Below are 19036 nucleotides of genomic sequence, written 5' to 3' on the forward strand. Positions count from 1 at the left end.
CAATATGAGAGTGCTACTTCCAGAAGATATAATAAAGGATGTAAAATGAGTTATTTTACTTCATGGTTGGGCAAACAAGGTTTTGCTTGGAACACAAGTAGAAGTATGAATCAGTGTCTTCCTCTTCACAAATTTCCTTTCCTTATTTCCCTTGATTGTTGTTACTGGATCTTTTTGTTGTGGTTGTTTTGTTTTGGTTTGATTTGTTTTGGTTAGATTTGTTTGGGTTTGGTTTGGTTATTCTTTTCTGTTTATAGCCTAAAGCTTCAAACTCTTCATTGAACTTTGAGTGGAAGATCTGAAAACAGCAAGTTTTTTTTTTTTTTTTTTTTTTTTTTTTGAAAAGGACCAAACCACCATGAAATGGAACAGAAATGATTTGGTCTTTTCCCTTCTGACTAAACGAGCACAAAGCATGTTGATTTCCTACCAGGAGAAATCTGAGAAGTTCAGTTCATATGCATGCATTTCAATGCACTTTATTGCATACTACACAAAACAGGATACAGGTTAAGATTGTCTTACATAGTCACTGTCTACAAAAGACCTACAATGGAGGCAAAGGAAGAGAGAATGACAGTGACAAGCAGAGAAAGGTTGATATTTAAAACATAACAACAATGTGCTGATTTTCTAAGACCTTATGAATTCAGCAGAGAATGATTTCTACTGGGTATTGGGTATTATCCAGGAAAAGCTTTCTATCTGAAAGTATAAAACACCTAAAATTATTAGACGTATGCTACTGCCACTACTTTCACATTATCAGAAAAAAAAAACGGTCCAAGTTTACCTAAGAAGTCAGTGGCAAAACAGGGCAGTAGTTAAAAAAATAATAAAGTATTTTCAGCTTTTACCATCTGCATGGTTTTGTATCTAATCTCTGAATGCCACTGAGTTGGAATGCCTAAGGTCTAAATAGATTGGTTTCATGATTTTTCTCCGTGACAACCATTCTGTTACTTCCTAAAGTTTTACCTTTTATTCAGGGTTGGTTACTTTTATCAAAGGCCAGGCCACTTTCTTCCATAAAGCCCATTTCTCAATCAATGAATGCTTGTATCTGTTCACTATCCTTAGAATTTATAATGCTATCTTTGTATTTACAATAAAACCAGTATTTTGTTTCAACCTGTCCCTTCTCCTGCTCAGTAATAGCAATGTACTACTCATAAAGGTATGCAAACATTATGAAGACACAGATAGATGTCTCTTCAGCTATTCCAGGGATTTAAATTTCTCTGACTACTTCTCTTTCTCCCTTCTGATATTATGCCAGCTATTCTCATAAATTACTTAATTATTTTCCCAAGGGCTGAAATAAAGCTCCAGAGTTTAAGTTTCCTAAAACCTTTATATATGTAAATATATATATGCTTGCTTTTCATATTTGGAAACCACACAATAGTGCAATATAACAGCTTTTCACAACAGCAGTTTCACAATAATTCTTCCTTCTTCCTTTCCTTCAAAACTCTTGCATGAGTGGTGTTGCATCCTAGTGACTGGTCTTGAGCCTTAAAAAGTATTTAGTTGTATGTTTCTGAGTGCATAATCTGTCCCACAATTTGTTTGCCAAATGGGTGTTGGCCTAATTTACATTCACAATTACCTCAATTGCATGCATAAATGAGCTAATGAAACCCACAAACGTGTAACTGGTCATTTCTGTGTGCAATTGCAGTAATTGCATGCACCACATGATTTTGAAAATCAAGAACTTAATGTTAATTTGATTCTAGTTCATATTGTATAACAGTTATATTTAAAGATTAAGTTTATCACTCAACAAATGCAGACGTCTTTTTCCATTATGCCTTTTTTTCATTATGGCTAATTGGTGGATAACAATGTTTAACATTTCAGGGACTTGTTTTTGCTGATAAGCAGGGTTCAGACATTTGCCTTAAACAAGCAGGATGGCAAATCTATTTATATATTATGTTGTGTAAAAGTAAATACAGATTTGTATTCCTTCCAAGAATGTATCTATCAAGAAATATTTATTTGAGGTAAAAGGGGAAAAGAGATTGTAAGTCACTTACCTGTTTTTATCTAAATATTCTGATTGAAAATAATCACATTATAGAAATCAAATTAATTTAAATGTTTGTTTCAGTCATAGGTTCTGCCAAAATCTCTCATTTTCCATTTTCAAATGCAGGCAAACCTTGTAGCATTTGTTAGTTATGCTGCTGCCACTCCATCTGCTTTTATTTTAGATCGCAACTGCTTTCTGAACAACATAGAACTAAGACCTCTACAAGTAAGTGTTGTGATGTGACTAAACAAATTTATTATATGAAATATGATAAATGATTAAATAAAAAGACTCATGTATTTTATAATATTAAATATTGTAGTATAGAGACCAAGAATGTGTGTTGCAGTAATGGTTTTAAGTCATCAGGTATAGTCCATTTTAAAAGTGAAATGCATATTTCAACCAGTTTATTGATACGATTAGACTGTAAACAATATAATTTGATTGCAGGGTTATGTTTTAATCTTCTGAATGTAAGCTCTGACTTCTCATTTTTTCTTTCAGTGGTTTTTGCAACAGAGATAAATATACAGCCAGAAATATTATCTTCATTATTGTAGATAATACACAGAAAAAAAAACCACATCTGAATTACAATAGCTGAAATAGTAATCCAAAGTAAATTAAGAGGATAATGCTGATTATGCTTTACAGTTAGATGGCAACTTATAGCTAAGTTACTATATAAGCTACACCATCCAAAGAATTTTAGAGATTGGGTTTTAGTTCTGCAATCTATTTCATGCAGGAAATCCACTGAGCCATCTGTGGGACCACTGAAAGAAAGATTTGTAATGCAAATATGATTGCACCATTCATAAAACCAGCCCTAGTCATTTCATCTGTTTTGTAATACAGGTTATATTTATAAACAAAATCCATTAGAACAGAGAGTCAAGTTAATAAGTAGAAGACAATAAAGGAGGAAAAGACTCAAACTTGCCTTCAATAGCTGCTGTTTTCTTTCTTGGACTATGTTCTAGAAGAAGACGAGGTGATACCATTTCCTTATGTCCTGCATGAGTACACAGGTTAAGAAACATGGAAAATGCATTTAATAACAGGCTGTGCACATTCAGTAGAAGGATGAGCTCCCTTCAGAATTGTTTGTGTTTAAAATCTAATATTGTGCATAAAAGCTATTATCTTCTAGACATCATAGGAAGAAAACGTATTTCTCAAAAAATATCGTAATTATTTTAAAGAGATACATTTTAAATCTATAAAGACCAAGTGACTCAAGCATGTGCAGAAATGCTTACAGATCTATTTTTCTTCATTAGACTAAAAACCTCAGAAGAATACTATTGTAATAATAAAGTTACATATTCATGATGCCTCTTCTACAGTAAAAGCATATTTTCTTCTGTCAAGCAAATGATCTTCAGTTGTTCCCTCAAGTCCACTTATTATGAACTTCTTGAAGGACTGGTAAAAAACATTTGTTTCTTATCCTCAACGATTGTTCTTAATTAACCAATACCAAGAAGGTCATGCACTGTAAACACTGACTAGCTTCTGATTCCAACTGCTGAGTGAAATACCTCAACTCTCTTAGAGTATTGAACTGTACTTTCTCACAAAATTGAACTAGGACTTCCTCTGCTAAGCACGTGTCCAGATACAATGCTTTATGAAAAATATTTTCACTTAATTTCCTCAAGTATTCACGAACAGATGTATTATACTTTTATATTACATAGCTTTTTTTTTTCTTTTTTTTTTTTAATGCCTATTTGCAGTCTCCTTATTTCCTTCTAATTTCTTTCTCTGCCATTTATGCTTATTAGCTATCCTGTCATGGTCACGTGGAAAGTACAGTTTCTTGGGTATCCTGTGAAATAAAATTAATTTGTGAAATATAATAAAAATACAGTCATATGCACTAGCACATATTCACTGCAACTGAGCCCACATGCAATGAAGTTGTTAGGTTTCAGCTCCAGATCTACAACAAAAACTGAAAGCCATGCCTCACGCTTGGTGATAGACTCAGAAGAGAAATAAATATCTTAATGATCCTTGGAAATTGCACTATCATACTTACCCCTCTCATTTTACAAAGGTATGTATACGCATGGGGAATGCATAAGAAAATCATCATCTTGAAGACAGTAGTGGGATTTGAGCCCTATGGTCTCAATGTTATTTCATATCATCATCAGCATGTGTATGATCGCAGGCAAATAATTTGCAAGCACACAGTTTAGTTCACCTGTTAATTGTAAAAAAAATTCACACATAGAACTGCTCAAACTGACTCACATGTCTGAGCCACTGGAAAAATGTTGACATACTGACAAAATAAATGTACTGAAGGCACTGTGCAACAAATGAAAAAAAAATCTCAGGTTTTACACCTATTTACTGTTTTGGTGGTAACCACAACAGGATATTTACCAATCTCACCACAGAATGACTCTAGCCTCATGTGACTGAAATGAACTGTAGGCAAACTTCAGAAATCCAGATATCTAGCCATATTTTTCCAAACATTTTGTATTTCAAATGAACATCTTGCAATTCTAAACTAAGCTAACAAGATGCTGAATACCACTTGTTTCCGTCAAGAATCTGAAAGTTATACTCATAAGTTCTGTCAACAATGAGAAGCTTCATTAATTGGGTTCTTATTTCAGAAAGAAAACCAAAACAATGTAACATGTAATGAAGAATGGGTAAATAATCTTGCTCTTTCTCCTAGTTTTGATTAAAGTTAAAAAAAAAAAAAAACAACTAAATATTTAATTTTTTTTTCTTGTTTTCTTTGCCTTTACCTAAACTAGATCACCTATCCCTAGATGGAAAAAGTGATAAATTTTACAATTTGGAACAATTGTTTAGTGTTAAAGGTAGTAAAGGACAGTGGCTCAGAATGTTGAGTAGATAAAGAAGGACAGAATAATTTAGCTTGCAGTGTGGTGTCTGCTGTGTGGGACAATGATCTAGCACCTTCAGGTCAAAGTACAAGATGGCCCCATTATTTTCCTGTTCTTTGTTGTAGTAGCATTTTTCTAATGATTGCACCAGTGTTAGTTAGTATAATGCCAGTGCGATACCACTTATTGCTAATGACTTGTCAAGTTCTATTTTATAGTTTTACAAGTTTTAAACAAATCATTTATTTCATGCAAATTGACCACATGATCTAATATGAGAGTGTTTTAAGCACCAAAAGCTTAAGCTTCACAGATCAAAAACTTTCCCTTAGGCCAGAATGTTTGTTCTGAGCAGGTTCCAATCCACTCTGATAAAAAGCTTCTTTAATGTTTCCATGTGTTATTAAATGTCTCTCTATTCACTTTGATGGGAATGCAAAGGACAGTAGCTAAATAAATATTTTATCAATTCTTTTGATGAAATATGTTAAAGGGGATATCCTAAGTCAAATTTCTTTTTTTTCTTCCTTTTTCTTTCCTCTTAAGTTATAAAGCGTAAGTGGCTTTCTGCAATGTAGAGAATTCTTAAATAGAAGTAAGGGATTGGCCTCAGTAGATCAGACCATTAGTGTTAATGGTGTCTACTATCTTGATTTCAGCAGTGGCCAGCTGGACACATATCCACAATGTAAATGAAAGGAAGTCAGGATATTTCTAATGATCTTGGTGGACAACCAGTATAGTCCATGAATCATGAGAAGTCATTATCCAGATTGCTACTGTTATTACTGGACATACAACTTCTCTGCTTAAAAAATGCAGCCACATCACAGCTTTGGAATTTAATGACTGCATATTTATTACTTCTCATTTCACATGTAGTGTACTACTCATTTCACATGGAGTCTTTATTTTTCCACTATGTGATAAGCTAAAAAGAATGATTTGTCTTTTAGATTTCTATGTCTAATTAATTCATGCAGTTGTGCTACAGATACCTCCTTCATGTGTGATATTGTTTATAGCTATCTGACAACATTTTACGACTCATGGAAACTGATGCAGAATGGAAGGTTTTAACTTTAAGCTCATTAGAATGTGCTTGCCACGCAGAAAAAAAAAAAAAAAAAGAAAGTCATGTTAAGATGTGAGTAGCTTCCTCCACTGCCTGAAAGGAAAAAAAAAATGCTGCAAAGCTGACTAGGAGCTATAAGGCACTAGATACTAAATGAATACTTCATTGAAACTAAGCTACAGTCCTCAAGCTCAAGCTCTGTGAAAATTCTGTCATTGGTGTTTATTAAATTGTTTGAGATGTGATGAAGAAAATCCTTCTGATTTGTTTGATGAATATTTTAGATTTTATATTGCATGATAAGGAATACAAGGCAAACTTTAATTACCTTTCTTTTCTTATTCTAGCTCTCATCTTTCTACAAGTGTCAAGCATGTCATGTCCAAGTATTGAGGATAGATTTATTTCTTAGGATAATAGCAAAGCATATGGATTTTCTTTCTTCCCTGATCTGTCCAATTTGACTAGTGCAGTGACCTTAATTGACATAGTCTTTAAATTTACCTATCTAAATCAAAAGTTCATGGAATTAAAGAAAATATTTCTAAAATTATTATTATTCTATAACAACTAAAACCATTGTAGATGGCAGAATATTACAATTGGATATGGGGGGAGAAATAATGCCACCACAGAAAGCAATATGTGGAAACACCTTTCCTGTGTGCTTCCTCATATCTCCCTCACATCCAAGTTTTAGTTATCTGAACAGCAGGAATCCTACAGGCCAACAGCACCAATGCTTTGGTGTATTACCTCTCAAATAGCCTGGAAAAATATCTTCAAATAAATCTTGATTTGCCCAGATGTGCCTTTTTTCTTAATAATAGTAGAAATAATTGAAATCAGGTAAGCAAGCTCTTTGCAGAGTCATTTGTCATGAAACATAGATTCAGATCAAATGCTTCATGAAGCTTTGAACAAGACAAGGACTAGAAGAATGAGGTAAGTGCTAAATATGCTTTTAAAGGATTGAAATCTTAATGGAATCCCACTGTTCTGTCTAGTCTTCCAGTTTTGACATATAAGTTGCTTGAAGTTAAAGATGAGCCTCCCTTGTTACTAGTTGTTACTCTTCAGACATTAGGCTGTCATTGCTATGGGGAAGGGTTTCCTGACTTGGTATTAGTGTATGAAAAAACATGAAGAAATTTTTTGCATTAAGATAGAATAGCTGACAATCAAGAGGTGAGCTTGTGTAACTGTTCTGAACAATGTAAATACTTGTTTTGGGAAAGGAACTTAAATGAAAATGCCCTAAATAGGTGATCTTTCTGAGTAATGTCTGATAGCATGATGGTTTTATGCAGACTAGTAAATTAAATGGTGCCTTGGAATGGTACTCGGCTCTGGAATTCAGGCATATGTAATCTACAATATTTTTTGAATGGCCTCTGATAATTTTGACCTATACCAAGTAACACTGTCTTAAACAATTCATTGGCTCATTTCTGGAGTTAGCAAGGGTCAGGCTCCAGTCCGAATAGATATCTGGGATAGAGCCAGCCACTCTGACCAAGTGTAATGGATTTGATTTACTAATCTTTATGTAGTCCACAGGCTTTAAAAGTGATAAAAAATATGTAAAATCTGAAAAAAACAGGATCTTAATTACCCATAAGGAACTCAATTTTTAACAGTGACAGATAGAATTAATTATTAATAAAAGGAGACATTTAGAGATGTTTATCCCGGTAGACAATATGCATTTCTGTTTTTCGATTACATTGAGGATGTAGCCATTTATAAATGGACGATTACCCAATATGCAATGAAACTCTCATTTTGCATGAGGTTGATATCACCTAGGAAAAACACTGTTACAGTATATCCAGCAATTACTAATAACAATACAATAATTTATAATATTCTGTTATACTGGTTATCTGCCAGTTACTATTATGATGTATAAGAAAATGACAAATCTATCTATATGTTCCACTTGGGTTTAAAATGCATTAAAAATAGCACAGATGCTATTGGAACCCTACATAGTATCTAATATATGCATAAAACATGTTATTGAGAGATTCTCCTCCCTCAACACACAGATAAAAAATTCAAGCTTATTATAAATAATCTAATGCCCCTGGGAGGTCATCCACCTATTAAGTTAAAAGCAAGGACCACTAGGTTAACAGTGAAAGTGTAGGAAGGATGGTTGCAAACTGATAATCTAAATGCTCTTCAGAATATAGTAGGGGAAGGATTAAATTTCCCTTCTCAAGAAGCCAAGTAAAAGGCAGCAGCAACTTGATAGTCCTCTGTTTTTAATACAGTTATATATTTACATCTATATAATATATACTAGATATATGTGCAGCCATGAACACGTGTGTATATATACATGCACGCATATATGCAAATCCATATAAATTTCAAATGATTTTTCTGAACAGAAAATGCTTTTTCTAACCCAACTTGATTTGGTAATTGAACAGGCATGAGTTTTTATTGGCTCAGATTCCTGGAGTTTTTGTGAACATTAGTACATTTTCATGCAGCCACCAAACCTGATTAAAGTCACTTAGAATTTGCTTGATATTTTTTTGTTTTCCTGTGGGTTTGTATCTCACTCGGTACAAATGTACATAGCAAGGATAAGGTGATGCAAGCAAGAGAGGCATGGGCAGACTTAGGGGAGTGGTATTTGCTGGTTTCAACTACTCCAGCTTTATTGATCCCAGACAGAAATCTATGTAGTATCTCTTAGTTGCACCACAGAGCTGTGCAGTTAAATCTACTTGCAACAATTTATTTGTTGAGAATTCTTTTCCAGAGGTTTTTTCACATTGAGGCTCCAAAATCACTCTTTGCCTTAATCTGTATCTTGTAAAAGCTGTTCTAATGCTTATGTTCAGAAGATTGAAGTTGTTAAGGAGTAAAGTTTTAAGAGATTTTTCACTATACATTAAGTCACACAGCCCTTCCTGACTTTAAAAGAAAATTGAATTGAAGTGTCAAATTTATAGTGTTGCAACATCCTACTTCATTATGTCACCAGTAGTTGCTGGAGGCAAGTCTTTGCTCCATACTTGAATTGTACATTGCAAAGCAAATTTTACTCAGCATGGCCATGGTTAATGAGTGGGAAGTTTATTAATACCAACTTATGTAAGTTTGCTTCTGTATTGTGTCATCATCACATGCTACTCAGCTCCCTCTGTTGTCTCCACTTCCTTCTGCTACTTATCACCTGCATTTAGCAGGTAAAGATAATCCTACATGTTATGTTTATAAATATTTAAAGCTAGATCTCAAAGAGCTGAGTCCATGGGCAGTGAAAATGTTGGATTATTGTATGAAAAATGACAGGTTGTTATTGTTGCATACTGGAGTGCAAAAAGACTGGAAAAGCCTGGATTATATAAAAAGATAAAAAGACTGGATTATAAAATGAAAAGACATATTCAGCTTTTCTCTCTCTCCCTAAATAACCGTAATAAAGTGGTTTTGTATACAGTGATCCCTAGCATGATTAACGTGAATGTCTGAAGTTGGTATAGATGCATACTTTTCACAATATGAAGTATCCACAGGAAAATAATTAAAACAGAGAAAAGAAAACTGTGCAATTAAATACTTGCTGCTAACAATTAAACAAAATGGAAGGGACTGATAAGCTGTTATGTTGAAAGGCAATAGACACTGCTGTGCAATGGGATCACTGCTCAGTAATTTAAGAGTTATTTGAATCTGGTTTATCTGTAAAATAGCATCAGTCCAACTACATCTCAGAAACATCCAGTGCTAAAGTCAGAAAGCTATCTAGACATTACTTCAGGACTGCTAAAACTTTATGTTGTCTTCAAGAAAGAGTGCATATGTCAAGTCTTGCTAAATGACAGCCTGGCATTAACAAAATCAAATTACAGATGCTATAAACCCTCACTACAATTAGAGAAGTTTGATGAAATGAATTTAGTACAGAAAGCACTGGAAGTCCAACTGAGCCCAAATGGATGTGATCAAAAGCCAAAAAATTTTTAACTTCTCAAACAGAATGAGGAAGAAAAAGTAAATGACTCTTACTTTTCTTGTCTATAGCTGAGCATCACCTAAGAGAGTGAATCTATAACAATTTTTCTGAAATTAGTATTTCAATAACACAATTCAAAGTTAGAGGGAAAAAAGCTGAAAGATTTTATTAGATCAAATATCAGGAGTAGGGCTTAATTGTGCAGAGGTGTTGGCTACTAGCTCCTGTTCCTCACTCCCACTGAAATCAATGAGAGCTAAGCATTAGGTAGGCGTTAAGTACCTAATACCTTTGAAGGTTAGGCTCTGTTTTATTGATAAACTCAGTGAACTTTCTCTTTCTTCTAAAAGTGCCTTGTCTGTAATATTTTGGAGAATCACAAGAAGATGACATATTGATAATACAGAACTTTGAAATATGAGACTGAAAGCTACATCCTTCATAACGTGATGGTGCTAGGTTTGATGCAAAACTTCTCATCAAATGTAGTTTCTACAGAAAAACAGTATACATGTCCTGAACCGTTGCAGGTTGAAACAATTTCCAACAAAGCTGCTTTCATGTAAATGATAGGAAAGATGGTGAAATATACTGGAGCAGACAAACTTTAATACTAGAAATAATCATCACTTTATCCAACCCCATTTTGCTAATTTCTGATTCTTCTGCTCCATTTCCTTTTCCCAGGAAATATTCTCTTTCCTGTAGAGGAAAAAGATTCCTGGAAAATAGTCCTGGGATTTGTTTTCATAAGTTCCAACCCTTGTGCTGCAGGCCTCCTCTATGACTTTTGGGAAACTATGTTTTTGTGTGTGTGTGTATATGGGGAAAGGAACATTGCAAGGAACTTTTGTTTGGTACGTTTGGAATGTGAATGGTCTCCATATTCTTCCAAGAAATTATTTCCCTCTTCCTTTTACCCTTCTGTCTTTCACAAAATGCTGTTATCCTTTCTTCAACTTTTCATACTTTTCAGAGTGGCACTGATGGTTTCTTGGCTAAACCAAGAGCTACTTCTAATAATGCCATGTGAAATCTTGTATGAAAACACATCTTTTTATGTCTTCATTTAAATTAAACCTTTTCTTGAACGTTTTTAGTATACTTCTTGAATGTTTGTAGGCTCTTTCTCAACCAGCTTTAGACATTTAAAAGTTAACTTTCAGACAGTTAAATTTAGATAAGTCACCCAAGGGATCCATTTATAGTCAATGGATAAAAGTTTGTACCTTTAAAGGGTGATTCATCTTTTCTATTTTAGGCATCTCTGTTGGGATGAAATTGTACTCTGGAGGCCTCCATTTCATACTATTGGCTATAAAAACAGCTAAAGGTTAGAGTTTGGCAATTAACTTCTGGATATCTAAGTGAGGTGCAATGAATTGCAAACATTTCATTTTGCAGTTCTACATAAAGATGACACTATATGCCACCAAAATATTCCAGGACTAAAATCACGTGCCATGTATGTTTTTTCACAAAATAACTGCTGCCTAGAAACACAGTTCTCCCCAACCTCCAGGAATTATATGAGTGAATATCACATGCAAAAAAAGGACTCTGTTGTGAAGCTTAACTGAAAAAGATAAAAGCATTGTTTAGGCTTAATGCTGTGTGTGGGCACTGAATGTCTTTTGAACTCTGTGTGCAATTTACTCTGTCACCTAATACTGAGTGTATTGAAGTACAAAATGAAACAAAAGGAAGGAAACTGAAGTACTGAAAGGAAGAATAGCATTTCTTGATGAAGAAAAAAAAAATCAGTCTTGACTCATTCCAGGTGTATGTTAGGAAGGTGCATGTTTGCTTTATTTATTTATTTATTTTTTGGACAAGATATGCACAGAAAGAAAATGTAAAGCAAAAGTAAGAAGTACCCAAACAGAGGAAGGTGAAAGGAATGGACCTGCCACACCCAATTGCCACTATGGCTGTGGAATATCTGCAGAAGGAGGTGGTAAGTAAGGGAGAGCATAAACTGCTTAGGAGACAGAGGAACAGTCTTCTGTCCTCTGCATTGCATGTTTTCAGAACAGAAAAGGTGAGGAATTATTGCTAATCTGGAACTGCTCCAAGAGAATATATCTTGTCGAAGTGTAGATAGTGCCTGTGCTCTTCTTATCTGTGAGGTATGATGACCAGGTACCATCCCTGTTAAAATCGAGCTTTATCCTTTGACACAAGAGACAACAGAGAGTCTATAGCTGGCTGAAGAGAGTAACTTCTCTCAGTCCCATAACAGAACTAAAGGTTTTGCCATTAACAAAAAATTCAAAAGAATACTGGAAGCACTTCACTGTACACATTTCCTTCTTTGTTATGTTTCATTGTATTCAGATTCAAAAAGTGTTTAAGGGCACATTGCATAGATTTCAGCTGTCTTCCATTCTATTAAAGTTGAGAGATACTTGCCTAGAAGTTAACTTCCCTAAGACAGTTTCAGAAGTATATTCTAAAGGCAGTTGATTCTTTAGGTTTAGAAATATACATCCTGGTGAGTGAAAATACAGATTTTGTCGCGCTCAATATCACAAGCACAAAATCATTTTGTGGTTCTAGCTTGCTCTCTAGGAAATGGCAGAACCAAGAGATCCATATATATATAATATATATGGATTATATATATATATAATATATATATAATATATATATATATATATAATATATATGGATCTGATAGATAATCCTAAACTCCTTTTGACTATACTAATTGCTGAGTAGATGTTGCTGAGCAGGCATTCCAAACTGTGAAACACTTAAGCCTTCTAGTGAGTCCCACTTTTAGTTAGTCTAAGAATACACAAAACTTTTGAAAGGGAAGGGCTGAAGGAGACATTTTTAAATGGCCAACAAAAAATATCTTTCTAAGTTTCAGAAATGTCTGAAAAAAATTGTCTAAACTAATAATTTTTGCTAAAAGAATAATCTGTCATGGTAAATTTTGAACCCTAACAACAGAAGTTTGTCAGAGTTATATGCACCTGACTTCAGTGACAGCTTTTTCTTCCAGCCTTACTAATAACACAGTCTCAGCTCTGTTGAAAATTGTATCCCATTCCTATAAATAACTAATCCTATGTGTGTTCCAAATACAGATACTATCAGCAAAATCCTCAATAGACATAATAGTTTTTTTTTTTTTTTCCATTATACTGTTTTTTAAAAGCTAATCAATCCAGGCTTGAAAAAGAGGCTCTTTCTTTCAGGAATTGTACATTTTCTCATACTTGAAGCCATCCAAGCTCTTAGAAGCAAACATATGGTCTTAAAGTCTTATACTGTTTTTTAGGCTTCTGAGTCGTTTCCTTGCCAGCTTTGCTCCAAAATTATGGATAAAGCTACTTTTGGCTTAAATTGCTAGTCTGTGGCTATTTTTCATATTGAATTCACTTCTGAAAATTATATTGAGTCCTGAAGAAGGGTTTGTAATTCTACAATGCTTCCATTTTATAACCTGCTTGAAATACCATCATCAGTATTTATAGTAACATTTCTAACAGGAAACCATTGATGACAATGAATCATTAAATGTAATAACTAATTCACAATATTTGTTAGTTTATTATGTTTTTTTTTTTTTTTTTTTTTTCAGGGGGGGCACATTTTTGCCTTTACTTTCTGAATACTTTACTTTCTAACATAAAGTGGCTGAGTCTTTTGATGATTCTCCAAAATACAACTAGCTTTTTCAGATACTGTTAGTATTTTTTTAAAAAGACCTTTGATTTTGAAATTCTGAATGGATTCTGAACTATATGAAATAACTATATGAAATAAGAATGATAATAAAAAATAATCAAGTGTGAGACTACTTTTGCTAGTCTAGTGTCTTTGCCATCCCGTATTAGAATGGTTTATTTCTATTAAAATCAAGGATCTAGCCTCATTTAAATCGCATAAGACTGACTCTTCAGAGTGGCTTGCAGTGAGCTATTAAAGAAACAAATCAATCCTCCTCTACAGAATAAGAATGCCAAGCATTCCCTGGGTAGCTGCTTCTGAGACAGTGAAAGTCATTTGAAATTTTTTTGGCAAAGTTACAATAAAGTGCCATAACAGTGTTGACAGATGCTGCTTCATGTGCCAGCATCTGGCTTTGATTCACAGTGGGATGATATAAACAGGGAATAATGGATAGCTGTTTTGCCTCTGTGGGATGGTGTCAGGATTGTGTGCTGATAACGTCCCCATTAAAAGATCAATGTCATTTCAGAGTTTACCCAAATAGACACAGCTATTGGGGTGAGAGGTGAGTCATAGACAAGAACCTAATTAAAATGACACCAGTGGACATCTCATAGTTTTGCATAACTGAATAGAAATGTAAAGAAGCAATATTTAGACTGTAAATGACAGCTAAAAGTATTGCAAAACTTGCTCATTAATAAATTAGACATATTTCAATAATTAAAACAATGTTCAACTTCTCATACATATATTTAAAATTACTCTTTATTACTTCTTTCTTTTCAGACTATTTGAAAAGTAATCAGAACTCTCCCAGAAGATTATGAGTGGAATAAATGCTTCTGTCATTATATCATCTCCATTTATGTTATTAGTGGAGACAAAAATGTTGACGAGTGTTTCGTCATACAACCCTTTTTTTTTTTTTCATAAACAAATATGGACAATTAACCATCAGCTCTGAAAACGAAGTCACAGCTCCAAAACTCTCATTCTAGCATTTCACTAATGAATTTTTTTTTTTTTTTTTTTTTTTTTAACTCTGGGGAGAGGGCTATTGAGTAGGGAGCATCAGAAAGCATCTGTAGAAAAAAAAAATAAAAAAAATTCTTGTGTTCTCTGTGAAACATGTAAGCCTATAACTCTTTCCACAGTTTCTCATGCAGAATTTCTCTGAACGAGAAGCAGATATCATGTTATTTTCTTATTTACTATGAGTGATTTTTCAACCGCAGTGCATCAAATACATCCCCAGAGGAACTACTCTCATATCAAAGTTACCCCCATGTAAATCTGATGTAACAAGGTGAAAAGTTAGACCTTGTCATTGATATATCCACAACACATCCTAGTCTTTAATCAAGCAGGAGTGACACTTAAAAATAGTTCAAGAGCTTAAAGAGTTTAGCTATCTGTACAGCAGAGGGCAAGTATTTAACTCCAGTGCTACAGCCCACCCACAGTAAATGCAGACAATTTTACTTTCAAAATTAGGTATTCAGTGCTCTAAGATCTTATGCAGAAATATTATTTCCATGATCTTATAATATTGATGTATTTTTATAACAGTATCTATATAAATCATTTTAGGTGGCAAGTATCATACAAGCACTGACTTGTAATTCTCTTACCACATTTGTGTTATAGAAATAATCCCTGCTCTTTGACTGAATAGCTCTAGACAATGGAAAAGAAGAGTCAAGTCTTGTAAGAAAATTATGCACATGGAGGTCATTCAATACGTTACTTTTTTCCAAGACCAAGCAGGCTGTAGGATTCCTCATGGACTCTGGCCACAATTTACCTGAATTTATTAACAGTATTTTTTGTTTTATGGTTTATTAATTTAATTTTATTTTATTTTATTTTATTTTATTTTATTTATTTTATTTTATTTTAATTTCACTTAATTTTAATTTTAAAATTTAATTTAATTTAATTTTTAAATTATTTTATTATTATACATATATATACTTTTTTTTTTTTTCCATAAACATATGTGCCTAGGGGGAGAAATGTATGAGATGGTGGGATGACTATTTTACACTATAGGGATACACTCTCACAGTGCCAGAAAACTTGAGTTTCTTCAGTGCAAACATTTTCTCAACAGTATAAGATTAACAAGATTGTCTACATTACTTTGGCTTTTAGCCCCTGGCATGGATATAAACAATAAACATATGAGGGTAAATTGATGAAAGGAAATGTTATGGACACATTCATTTGCAGCCCACCTATTATTGGAGATGGTCACTGGATACTTCAGGGCAAAGATTTTAGATATGCTGATACCTAAATAACACCACAGCTGTACTTTCTGATTTTCCATGATCTTTGTTGTCAATGAGGTAACTGTAAAAAGCATCAATTAGTGAGGCCGGGGTAATGTGAAATGCAAGTTTTTAAACCAAAACTGAAACACAATAAAACTAATTACTTAAAACAAATTTCCAAGTGATTAAAAAATAAAAAAATCCAAACATAAATATACAATATACCTGTGCAAAACAAGGGTGCCGCATTAGGACAAAATAACCAAGAGATGTTTATTGCTTAATTCAGCAGTATGCAACATGCACAATCACATGCTTAGGTGGGCATGCAAAAAGAGAGATACACACAAGAATTCACTTCTTTAGGTAGCTGCAAAAAAAAGGCACTTGTTCATTGGAACAACTTCTTGATCTGCCAGAGTAGTTCAAGAAATATTTCTACTATTCTGTATAAAGGAAGGTGGTAAATACTGCAGGGAAAACAGGTGAGCAGAGTGGTAAAAAGGAGTTTTGGACTTCTCACCTAGTGAAACCTACCTGAGCTTATGGCTAAAACTCCACTCATTTTTATTCTAAAAGGCTGAGACCCTCAGATACTCTCTTTTACATACAGTAAAATTGAAGTCTTGGAAGTTAGTTGGTATTGATATAATTATTGGGAGTTACAGGAAGATTTGCATGAAAACACTCAAAGTCAGGGACAAATACAGGCCAGAGAAATAAGAAAGTGGATGTGGATGCTTCATGAATCAGCTTAGAAAAAATTCTCCCTACTATAGTTTCCAATGAATCCACTGTGTACAGTGTACCTATACTTCATTCATTTTTTAAAGCTAAGTCTACAGTAACAAAACAAAGATTAGAGTAAATGAACATTTCAGCCTCACTTCTTAAAATCAAAGCAAGAGTGTAAACTGACCTCCAATTCAGGTTACTGTCAAAATGTATTAATATCTTTTAAAATGTGTACATAATTAATGAAATGCAAGAATCTAAGTGTTGCTGTTAATTATATGGTAACTATAAAATGCTATGTTAAATGGTCTACTTTTCTTTATACTCTTGTATAAAATTTATATAAACCTAAAATCCGATAATATTGCCAGTAAATAAAACGATCTTTTCACTAATACAGAAATTCCAAAAATACCATCAAAGAATATATACTGAATGGCATTGTTACTATTGACATATAAATCCAAGTATTGTGCCTAAAGAAAGTAATGAGCAGGATACTCCTCTTATGAAAGTCACTAAGATAGAAATTCATATGGGGTGTAAATATTTAAAATATTCTACATAATAGGCAATACACCTATATAAAGGAATTTTCTATTTTTATATATATTATAAATATATATATATATTTTCTCTTTCACAAATGGTAATATTGGGGCTGACAAAAATGATTCCTAGTTTGAAAGTATTGTGGTGTCAGGGTGACTGTAATTAAATTCCTTAGCTGAATTTCCCTTAGATCTCTTTGTTTGGACAATGTAGTTTAACATAAAATATATAAACTGACAAAAGGATAAAATATATCAGATTGTAAAGCTAATTGGATATTATGGCTATTAAAGGAACTTGGTGTTCTGGTGTTTTCCCCACTTTTATCTATTCAAGAAAATGAATTATCATATTTCATCTCACAAAGGCCAGTGTGAAATGAGCATGTTGTCTGAGAAAGGCAGTAACAAACACTAACTGAGGTGTGGTTAGGTCCTCAGCAATTTCTATAAAGAGCACAAAGATGGGCATACCTGGCCTTTATCTTGCTTCTCAGCGACATGGTCTGGATGTTTCAGCATAGTTTTTCACAGACTGTGAATTGACTAAAGCTGGTTTTGAAGGCATTGTTTTATTTTACTTCTTACAAATATATATCATGCTCTGTCACAAAAACCATTCACAGCATTTAACTTCATATGTAGACAAATGATTTATGTCAAAAAGCAGTTGTTTGTCAAGTATAGGCACTGTTGGACTTTTGGAGATCCTAAGTTAAGGAGATACCCTTTTCCTTTCCACCTATAAATCAGAGGATTTAAGCATTTTTGTGAGTCGTTTCCACTTTCTGGGATCTTGAATTGTCTCTCTATTTGTCTACCCACAAGGCTAACTGACACTCAATGTCCATTGAATATTTGTTCAGCTGTTTACCCTGTGATTTCTCAGAAAAACTCTGTCATAGCACAGTGAAGCGACACAAGGCAAATATTGGAAAGCAAGAGCAGATGGTTGTATCTTTCATCTTCTGAAATTCCACTCACTACAGAGTCCCTGCTCCCCTTCATGGTCTTCACAGTTTCCTTGTGGCTGGAGAGGTCAAAAATGAAAAGCCGTCTTCTCCAAAACTCCCTTCCAACAGCAGGTCTGCCCTGCCTTTGGAGAGTACCAAACAGCCCAGGGAGTTGTCTGGAGAAAGGGCTCTGACACGTGTCAAAGCTTCTTGCAGATGTCAGGAGAACTCTGAGGGTGATCTTGAAGAGCTCCATGCAACTCTTCACGTTGTGATTTATTAATGATACATATGTGTGAATCACATCTGCTACAGGGAGTTTTTTTTTTTTTTCTTTTTAAATCAAAGCATAACTGAAGGTCTCTGGAAGGTTTTTTGTTTTTGTTTTTGTTTTTAATGCTTCTCTGCTTCTCTCACTCTGAGATTAGATGAAGACCAGTCCACCCATTTATAACTGGCTATCTTTAAAAATCATCCTAGAAGTGATATAATATTTTTCTCTCCTTTAATTCAATCACCACTCTCCATTTCATTCTTTGAGAACAAGCCAAACAAACTATCTCCTTGCAAAATCCCAAGGTTATTCATTTTCCCTCCATAAAAATCTGTGTCCTCACTCTCCCTGTTTTGAGAGTCTGTGCTTCTCAACTACATCCTTAGGGCTTCCTAACTTTGGCTGTGCCTAGACACGCCAAGAGAAGACCAAAGCTACAAGGTAGAGATAAGAAAACACAGCCAATTCAGGTGAGTGTCAGTGGAGAGCTTCTTGAGCAAATAATGACTAAATGAAGCTTGTAAACTTGTTGCTTAGGGTGTGCCTTAATATTCTATCCTTGACTCTTCATAAATATCATTAC

General features: G+C 33.9%; 1 protein-coding gene across 7 annotated transcripts in view; it reads right to left on the bottom strand.

Moving 5' to 3' along the window:
• TRDN (triadin) overlaps positions 1–19036 on the bottom strand; it is a 212909-nt gene that overhangs the window by 134797 nt on the left and 59076 nt on the right. For all 7 annotated transcript variants that reach the window (XM_050710077.1, XM_050710076.1, XM_050710075.1 and 4 more), the window contains exon 11: positions 2988–3059. In XM_050710077.1, coding sequence (XP_050566034.1) covers positions 2988–3059 — 72 coding nt within the window. The remainder of the gene's footprint in view (positions 1–2987; positions 3060–19036) is intronic.

The sequence above is a fragment of the Cygnus atratus genome, chromosome 3 (genome assembly GCF_013377495.2).
Source record: "Cygnus atratus isolate AKBS03 ecotype Queensland, Australia chromosome 3, CAtr_DNAZoo_HiC_assembly, whole genome shotgun sequence".
Lineage (NCBI taxonomy): Eukaryota > Metazoa > Chordata > Aves > Anseriformes > Anatidae > Cygnus > Cygnus atratus.